At 37.7% G+C, this 10,016-nt stretch overlaps 1 protein-coding gene across 1 annotated transcript; it reads left to right on the top strand.

Annotated features, from left to right (window-relative positions):
• The first annotated feature begins 329 nt into the window (after positions 1-329).
• LOC146547364 (growth/differentiation factor 8-like) lies at positions 330-8,590 on the top strand. The gene is made up of 3 exons (XM_085266444.1): positions 330-1,052; positions 1,897-2,264; positions 2,529-8,590. The coding sequence occupies exons 1-3, from the start codon at positions 713-715 to the stop codon at positions 2,907-2,909; spliced, it is 1,089 nt and encodes a 362-aa protein (XP_085122570.1). The 5' UTR covers positions 330-712; the 3' UTR covers positions 2,910-8,590.
• The last annotated feature ends 1,426 nt before the right edge of the window (positions 8,591-10,016 follow it).

Raw genomic sequence — 10,016 nt, 5'->3', positions numbered from 1 at the left:
CTCTTTAAAATAAAAACAACAACATAGTGTTATATCATTCCGTATGTGTCATCTAATAAACAACAAGCGCAAACTAAACTGTAGATTTAGCTTTCCAGTTAACACTTACAGCTGAGAGTGATTTTTAAGCCTCAGCAAACAGGAAGCAACAACTTCGAGTAAAATGTAAATATGGATCATGAGCAGGTGATGGTGCCTTCAGAGTCCTGCAGAGTGGGAGTTTGTGCAGCTCAGAATGTAGACACAGAGTCAGCGGCGCCATCTGGTGGCAAAACAAAATAAAATACAAACAATAGGTCTTGGAGAGGAAAATGCAATGCGCACCTGTCAATTCACTTTTTAAAACTCCCTCTGTGTTGATGTTACCAAAAGAAAAGAAAGAAAAAGCTTATTCTAAGAGATCCAGCTAGCTGACTTAGCTGTGTGCATGACTGAAACGTTTAGAGATGTTTATATCTCTGTGTTTAGGCTATGTCACACTGTAGTGTGGCATTGCTTCATTTGTCCCGCTTTGCATTTTTAAACCTTGTTATAAACACACTTCAATCAAACGTATTTGATTATTTCACATCTGAAAAGTTGTCCTACCTCTTTAAATGTCACTTCTAAAAAAAAAAAAAAAAAAAAAAAAAAAAAAAGCAGCCAATCATAAAGTCCTGGGGGGACAGGCTCACATCAGACGGCGTCACTGCGCTCACTTCTTCTCTCCAGCATGCTCCTCTCGCTCTGCCTGAGCGTTTCTGTTATCTTCTTTTCCTCTTCGGGTTTTGCCATGGAGATGAACCAGACCTCCAAGTTGCTGGGGGAGAGCGGAGAGCAGTGTTCAGCCTGCGACTTCCGGGAGCACAGCAAGCAGATGAGGCTCCACAGCATCAAGTCGCAAATCCTCAGCATCCTTCGGCTGGAGCAGGCGCCCAACATCAGCCGCGATATGATCCGCCAGCTGATCCCCAAAGCGCCTCCTCTGACACAGCTGCTGGACCAGTATGATCCGCGGGTGGAGGACGAAGACCACGCAACCACGGAGACCATCATCACAATGGCAACAACGCGTAACTAAACAAACCACTGAGGGGTTTATACCTAAAATAAATAAATAAATACATGAATAAATAAATAAATAGTTTTGCACTTTTTTGTGCGTAAATCCTGTGCGTAAAGAGGCGCAGTAAAATAGGATACTGCTGAGGCGCAAACGACCAAACAGACCTGAGCTACGACTTTAAGGCCGTAAATGTTTATATGATATGATGTTTATATTTATATTAGCCATAAAATCTTAATGGCAGGTGACCAACAATTATCTTTAACGAGGATTTGTATTTGGTATTACTGGTGTTGAGCGTTTGAGGGAGCCTCCCAGCCTTCACATGCTCAATTGGGGTGGTTAGCACCAGATTTCTGTCGTTTTAATCTGGAGAATTTTAATCTTAGATTAACTAGTTGATGAATTTAGAAGTTATGGTGACGCAAAATACCATTATTGAAGGACAAATGAAACATTTAAGGAGTTATCATACTAATACCACTCATATCTTAAATCACCATTAAATTCTAGCTACAGAATTTCTCCAAATCTGTTCATTTAGTTTTCCAAAAAGGAGACAAAACAGACAATTGACTGACAGCATTAACTGGAATAACATCGTTCAAATGATCAGGGGCACCTCCAGAATTTTTTCATAGGGGTGGCCACATGGGGGGCCACTAAAAATACTGTAGTGGCACAGCAAAAACAGAATTTCCAGTTTTAATAAATATTTTTTAATAATTATAATAATATCCTTTCATGAATGTCTGCATGCATGACAACCAAAAGTTTATGTGAAAATGTTTCTAATGCAACAGCATAACATTTTTTTTTTTGTTTGTTTTTATATGACTCACTTCTTCCAGACAATCCAATCGCCCAGGACGAATTGTCCTGTTGTCTGTTCAGCCTCAGTCCAAAGATTCAGCCCAAAAACATCCTGAGCGCTCAGCTGTGGGTTCACCTGCGGCCTGCTGACGTGGTTACCACCGTCTTCCTGCAGGTCTCCCGCCTCAAACCTGGCAAGGAGGGAAACAGCACCCGCGTCCGGGTTCGCTCCCTGAAAATTGACACTGACGCTGGTGCTGGCTCCTGGCAGAGCATCGACATCAAGTCTCTGCTGCAGGCTTGGCTGCGTCAACCAGAAACCAACTATGGCATAGAAATCAACGCCTACGACTCCAAAGGAGAAGATCTGGCCGTTACTTCAGCAGAGCCTGGAGAGGAAGGACTGGTGAGTCTATTTCCTCTATGACTCTATAAGTATTGGTTTGCAGTAGCCGTTATTTTTATGCATTACACTTAAGCAATGGTTAATTATTGGCTAAATTTCAAGTAAGCTCAGTACCTATGATAATTTTTATAATGAAACAAAATTATTACTTAATAAAGTGAGGCACCAAAAACTATGTGGTCAGGTTTAGGCACTATAAACTATAAACCTTCCAGGCTGTCTTATGCATTACTGTTTAATTTTCCATTTACAACTCCTTCCTAGCAACCCTTCATCGAGGTCAAGATCCTCGACAACCTCAAGAGATCCCGTCGTGACTCGGGCCTCAACTGTGATGAAGAGTCTGTGGAGACACGCTGCTGTAGATACCCACTCACCGTTGACTTTGAGGAGTTTGGGTGGGACTGGATTATCGCGCCCAAACGCTACCGAGCAAACTACTGCTCAGGGGAGTGTGAGTTCCTGCACCTGCAGCAGTACCCACATGCACACCTGGTGAACAAGGCTAACCCACGGGGTACAGCTGGGCCCTGCTGCACACCCACCAAGATGTCACCCATTAACATGCTCTATTTCAACCGCAAGGAGCAGATCATCTATGGAAAGATCCACTCCATGGTGGTTGACCACTGTGGCTGCTCTTGAGGATATCACGCATCCGTGAGGGTGAAACGTCTAACAGAAATGATGCAAAGATTTCAAATATTGCACTTTTTTTTTCAGTTTGATTTAGTAGTTTAAGAAAAGCAGCCAATAAACAGGTTCCAAAGATGCTAAAAAACATCCAAAACAATGAAATAAGTCATTTCAGTTATTCAGTTTTGGTCTTTGTGTTCTAATCCAAACAAAAATTGACCAAACAGGATGCAAACACACATCAAAAACAAACCAACAGCGAGCCCAGAAATACTCAAAAGTCGCACAAATTTATTCATATAATGATTGCTTACTTTTTATATATGTAACTGCTGTGCTATAAACCTGTAAAAACAATTTAACACAGCATTTAAGCATTTTAAGCATTTAACACACTCAGTAGATACAGAGTAAGAAGCTCATTCATTTTATGTCCGAATGTAAAATGAAGCAATGCAACCAAATTTTAAAAAAAAATGTATTTCAACAGAAAGACAATTTCAAATGTGCAAAAAGAGCATTTAGAGAAAAATCTAAATATATTAAATGCTAAATATATCTAATATCTCATATATATATAAAACGCATTTAGGCAGGATTCAAAAGGTAAAAGTTAGTAAAAGTATAGTATTACAAGTAACTCTTTTAGCACAGTTTTTGGTCTCCTCTGGGAAAATGTCTGTATTTTTAGCTGCTAAATGCTGCACTATGTTCTCTAACTGTGTGTGTGTGTGTGTGTCTGCTGTTAGCTTTGTAGAGCTTTTTTTAAACTGCTCCATGAGGAGTGCTAATCAAATAGTGAATTTTAAACCATAACAGTTTTTACACAACCTTTACAAATAGTCATTGACTATATTGTTATACAAGACTTATTGAATATAAGCTTTTGCTTTTAGTATAATCTTTAAGGCTTTTGAGATAATCACTGTTAATATATTCACTTTTTCAGAAAATAACAGAAGATGCAATCTTACACACATATATCTTTTTTTAATATATCTTTTTTTATTGGTGTGTTTACCCACTTTCAGGCCTTTTCGCACATTCAAGTGTGAGGCAATGTTTGAACATGAATATCTCAAAATATTAACAATAAAAGCCTAAAATATTCGCTGGTATTTCTTACCATCAGAACAATTCAGGTAAATTGGGACAGAGTTATTAAAAAACGTCTGAGTATCGGCTGGCTAAAATGAAAAAAATGTCCCATATTTGAATGCACGCTATTAAAAAACTTTACATTGCAAAAGAAAACTAGTGACACTTTTTGAATGATATATAGTTATATTTTACAATAATGAAAAGTAAAATGTAAAATATTCTTTAACATTAAAATGTTAGTCACAAAAATGGGAAAAAAAATCTTGTTTTTAAAAATTTGAATACCATCTGGAAGCTCCAGAATTTTTGATGTATTCAAACTTTGATCTGGACTAGCTGCTGATATTTTTTTGTTTTTAGGGTACAACGTGTCATATTTGCTGGATTCAACAGGGAATTTGAATGAAAAAAAAAAGTAAATATCTAAAAGTAAGTAATTGCCATATAAAGATGAAATTTCACAGCAGTCACTTCATATGTCCAAACGTTGGGCCATTAGTTTATTATGCAATTTGAAGATGATCAAAATTAGTCATTTTTTAATGAATCTGTCCCAAATTAAAGATCCTGATTCATTTTCATGGTAAATGTGAAGCTGAAATTTAACAGCAATCACAAACTCAAAGTCAAACTTTGGACCATAAAAGTTTTATTTAAAAGATGGTTGAGCAGATGAAGGACCCCTGTGTAACTCCCTGATGAAGGCATCTTTGCTGAAATTAGTTTTGTAGGTTAAAACTAATTTCATCATGTTTAATTGCTATTTACAGAGTGCTTTGCAGAGCTTGGATTTGTAAGTAGTTTAACTGTCTGAAGCCACAGAGTTTGGCTCTTCGATTACTTACATACTAACTGCATTAATTCAAACTTGGCCATGTTTTATATGAACATTCACCATTGAAATGGGATAAATATAGCAGGAAATAAGAAAAAGCAGAATAGGCCACCTTTGAAGAAAAACATGGCTTATCCAGCTGTTGCTTTTCAGTTACAGTATTGTGCACGATCAGAAATCTGTATTATTGTTAATGTTACTTTCGTATCTCCAGTGTTTGTTAAATGTTCTGTATGCATATAAAAATGCATTTTTAACTTAATCAGCACTTTGTACTTTGGTGGACTCACTATGGGGGTCTAAATACAGTAATATCAGATAATCATATGTGCAAATGTCTGGAATTTTCTGCCATCCTAACTCAACTTTCACACAAAAAATGACTTTCAGACTGAGTAGATGGACCCCTGCTGCTTCCTGTCCTATTTCATGAAATCGTGTCCTGATATGAGCCTTGACCAAAGCAAACCCTGCAGGGCATCTTCCATGTGCGCCTTTATTTTGAAAAACATGAACTGAATGACTCTGATCTGGCACTTTGTCCCTCTCCCTGTTCCAGCACTCATTTTAGAGGAAAAGAGTTGCTCTTTTTTTCCCTTTTCTTTTTCTTTTTTTTTGAGGACGTTGTTGCAGGTGTTATTCAGTGTTGGAATTTTATTTTGCTGTTGTATTTTTGTCGTGGTGGATTGTGTGCAGAGACTTTGTCACGTGTTAACTGGAGGCAGGAGAAAAAGCTATTGTGGGGTAATTTGAAGTGAAGATTTGTCATAAATGAATTTAGTCTCTTTATTCTGAGTCTAAAAGTTGAATGTAACCACTGCCTCATAAAGTACTGTCACATTTTGGTACATAATTTGTTTGCCGTGTTCTCTTCGTTGAGCTTTGTGACTTCAGTATTTATTTGTTATCAACAGAATTAGCTTTGAGAAGTCCCAGCGTACTGACACATATTAAAGTGCAGTACTGTGCAAAAGTCTTGTGATACTCCTAATTTCCTTATATGGTATTAGGAAAAAGGGAAATATATAATTTCTTCAGGAATAGGAAAGTAGTCTGCAGGAATAGTTCTTCATGCTTCCTGAACAACATTCAAAGCTCTTCTTTCTGCCTTTCGTTGTTATACTAGGATCTAGGAAATCTAGGATCTGTTTGGGATCTGTGTCAGGTCTTTGCTGGATTATGTTCCTTTTACTTAGGGACATGAATATACATTGCTAGGCTTGATACTTCTGCTTTTGTCCTCCCCTTGTCCAGTTTCCTCAACTTTTTAGAGATACGCTGCACACCATCCTGAGATATGTTAAGTTTTCTGCTAACAGTAGTTTATTATAAGCAGCCTGTCAGAAAAACACATAATTGTTTTTGGGTTTTTTTTTTAACCAATTTCTTTATTTGAATCTATGAAAAATGCTAACAATAACACAGGTTGACAGAAATAAATGACATTTTCATACCAACAAGGTGATTCCTAAACTAGCAAAAGATACAGTTTAAATCAATTCTTTGTTGTCTGTTCATCCTTAAGTTAGGTGCCTTTTTATGCTTGAATGATTGACAGGACAAAGCCCCCCCCCCAAAAAAAGACAAAAAACTAATAAAATATCCTCTCAAAATGTCCAGGTAGAAGGATTGAACTGAAAATGAGTGAAAAAGGAGCCAGTATCAAAAGAAACATTTAGAAAGACCTTCAAAAAGTCTGGAGAACTGTTGCTCAAGACCACTTAAAGGAATTACAACAAAATCTGTCTAATTGGACGTAAAACAGAAAGAAATGAGTATTTTTGCACTTTTGCACAGTGCTGTATACCACTACATCGTTGCAGTGATGTGAACCAACACTGTTGGTCAGGAAAAATAAGAAATTTAAAGGCGTGTTAAGTTCAGGAAGATCCACAAAAGGATCCATAAAAAATGAATCGGCTTTATTGTGTGACAGTTTGTAACGATTGCGGTCTCAAAACACCTTATTATGTAAAATCTGAAAACTAAACCTATAACAGAACACCTGCAGTTTGTCAAACTCAATCTCATCAAGGACCTGACATGTGAAATGCTTTACTGGGATGCTTTTATTCAACAAGAAAATACCACAGGTTGTTGTATAGCATGCTCTTACAAACATTTTGATTCAAAAATTAACAAGCTGCCTATACATTACCATAAAGATCGCAGTCATGCTTCTGAATATGACTGGTCATATGGAGCATTTGATAAAATCAAATACAATTTTCTGAACGACCTCTCGCCAAATGGAAGATCTGACTGAGTGGTTTCCTCTGCTGTGAAGCACCTTGTCTTTGTGACTCCATCACTTTCAGAATTGGCACACAAGAAACATTTACATGCATTTATGCTGTTCAGCAACTTTCTGAAGACTCTGTTCTCCTGTTCTTGTGTCAGATATATACTGTAAGTTTAAAAAAATACTGTAAACATCTAAAGCAAAACTGGGTTGTTATGGCACCTATTTTTAGTCTCCGCCACCTCCTCGGGGAGATTTCTCTGTTTTTAGCTGCCAATCAGACGGTGAGCATTGTTGTTTTTTTAGAGCTTTGATCTGAAAACTGCTTGATGAAAGTTTGGTTGTAATACTTTTTTCAGTTTTGCAGATGAACAGTAAGAGGTGGAATTTATGATGTGAATGACAGTGGTGGAAAATCAGTTGTGCTTATTGCCAGCTCTATGTCCTTTCATTATTGGGCTCTTTTAGAGTAGCTCGAACCCTCCTCGGCTCATCCTCTGTCTGAAACAAGCAGTTTTGACTCCTACCCCTGAGTTTATTGTGCCTGAGCTGACCATATTAGGGATATCTCCCCCCCCCCCTCTATGACATCACACAGAGCCAGTGTAGAAAAAATTCAGGAGCCTTTCAAGCAGTCTGAATCCTGGATTTTGGCTCAGAGCGAGGACTTGTACATCCCCTGACCTCGTGTTTTGTTTTGTTTTTTACTTTGCCCATGTTTAGTCTTAACATGCATTTAAACAGTTTATATAAGCAGAATAACTTTCAGCCTCCTTCCATGGAGGACAAATCTGGAGAAAGTCACTGACTGGTCCAATAGTGTGTAAATAATCAGGAAAGTTTGGCGCCGTCAGCCATAATTCAAGCATGAGAACAGAAAGCGTGACTTAGCAGGGAGGTTTCAGCTCAATTTGAAGCCGCGTGCAGATGTCCTGACTGTTGTTGTGCTTCACGGGGGTTTCTGACCCAAACGTCTTTGTCCCGCTGTTGGAGCAGAGCATCCACGGGTGACACATATCCACGTGGGTGACTGTGCAGTGAACTGAAGTAAACTCATCACACTTATTTAGTGTGTGAATGTGTGTGTGAATGGGTGGATGACTGGATATGTAAAGCGCTTTGGGGTCCTTAGGGACTAGTAAGGTGCTATATAAATACAGGCCATTTACTTATTTAGTCTCTTGTTAAAATTGCATAGGCAGGTGGCAGGTGCACTTAACAAACAAAGATGTTTTTTTTCCCCCTGCAAAAAGCGTGCTAACGTACAGCTCTGAGTTTCCTACTTTGAGGTCTAAACATCAGGCTGTGTTGCTGCATTTGAGGACCAGAAATGTGTGAAACTCTACCTGCTAGTTTTTGCGTAGTCTTGCTGATGAAGAGAGACACGCTGAGCTTTTCTTTCTGCCACACTTGGTCTGTAAATATGGGTTCATTTGTCACCTTTATTGTAAATTATATCCAAAATGGAATACAACCTTGAAAGAGTATAATAAAATAGAGTATCTTGAATAATGTAGAGTATTGTTATTAATCACAGATATTTTTTTTCCCAAAATCATAAGTATAAAATTATGGAATCATCTTTTTAAAACAAGTTGTCACAAACCTAAATATGCAAAATAGTCTGCAGTTAAAACTCTCAATGAGCTGTTGCACCTGGCTGATCGAAAGGAAGGATGGAGCTAATAAGAGAGTAATCACTTAAATATTTACTTCATGACTAAGGTTTAAGAACAGAAAAGGAAACTTGCAGATTTAAAGTAAAAAGAAAAAAAAATAAAGAAAATCAAATATTTGTGGTGCATTTATGTTCAGTCAGACGGGTCAGTAAACGCCAGCAAATGTCAGTAAATGAAAGGTTCATTGGAGAATTAAGTTTACAGCAGCAAGTGAAGGCATCAAACGGTGAGACGCCGCCGCTAGGGGGCGTAGTGACATCATAAGACAGGTGTAAGAAGACCGAGGGAGAGATGATTGCGAGTCTCTGAGGAGGGTTGAAGTTTTCTGAACAGCGGTTCGAGTTTCTTCAGGTTAAAAGAAAAGACTGGAGAAAGAGCGACACCATCACCTGCTGGAGGCTGTGGAGAGAAGGTTCGTTTACAGTAAGTCAAAGGTGTCGAAATTATATAAATCATAAAATAAGGGTTAAATTTTCAACTCTCTTCAACTTTAGCTCATTTTAATTTCTCATACAGTCATAATTGATTTTTATCTGCCGTAATATGGTTAGTGGTGTTTTCACATCTATACAGTGGTAAAATATGCAATATTTTGTATATCTAAAACATATTTAAAAACATAAAAAACATAAGGCTGATTGGGGCAGTTTATCTGACATGTATGTTAGCATTTGTAACACTGAAGATGCTGCCTGTCAATTTAAGGTTGGGGTGTGGCAACCTGGCCACAACAAGCTTTGGTTATGTGTTGTTTTTGTTTTATCACTGATTTAGGCTCTGGGTAAACATTTCTAAGACACTTTAGTGTTAAAGGTTTAAAAACCATCACTGAGCGGGGTTTTCAAACTGTTTGGAAACTGCTGGATGAAAACAGCCTTTTTAAAAAAGAAAACAACTAGATGCTTTAATGGTATTAACCCCCCCCCCCCCCCCCAATACATCACATTCACTCTCTTTAAAAGGTTTTCAGTGTAAATCATTAGCAATGACAATTTTATGACTTTATCATAAAACTATAGACTGTATGTAAAAGATGGTAATTATACTGTTAATGTTTACTTACTGCCATGTTGGAGCCAAAAGTCACCAAATGTCAACAAGTGGGTGATGTGCTAAGTTATCAGCTAATGCTAGCTTGGTTAGCAAATTGCGCCGATAAACTGTACAGCTATAACACATAGACCCATTTACCTGCTAATCAGTTTCAGACATTCTCAAACTTCACAAATAAAATCCATATTATTTGTCAAATAACTTCA

Source organism: Mchenga conophoros, linkage group LG23, assembly GCF_057382185.1.
Source record: "Mchenga conophoros isolate Kocher_MC1m ecotype Shallow Benthic linkage group LG23, M_conophoros_male_GT1.1, whole genome shotgun sequence".
In the NCBI taxonomy this organism is placed as follows: domain Eukaryota; kingdom Metazoa; phylum Chordata; class Actinopteri; order Cichliformes; family Cichlidae; genus Mchenga; species Mchenga conophoros.
The sequence above is the reverse complement of the archived record's forward strand: the minus strand, read 5'-3'. Positions and strand labels throughout refer to the sequence as shown.

What these genes read in the sequence shown, in the direction of transcription:
- LOC146547364 (XM_085266444.1), top strand. Translation starts at nt 713, where the DNA reads ATGCTCCTCTCGCTCTGCCTGAGCGTTTCTGTTATCTTCTTTTCCTCT. An exon ending in CATCACAATGGCAACAACGC is followed by an intron (nt 1,053 to 1,896) that starts GTAACTAAACAA and finishes CACTTCTTCCAG; the next exon opens with ACAATCCAATCGCCCAGGAC. An exon ending in AGCCTGGAGAGGAAGGACTG is followed by an intron (nt 2,265 to 2,528) that starts GTGAGTCTATTT and finishes ACTCCTTCCTAG; the next exon opens with CAACCCTTCATCGAGGTCAA.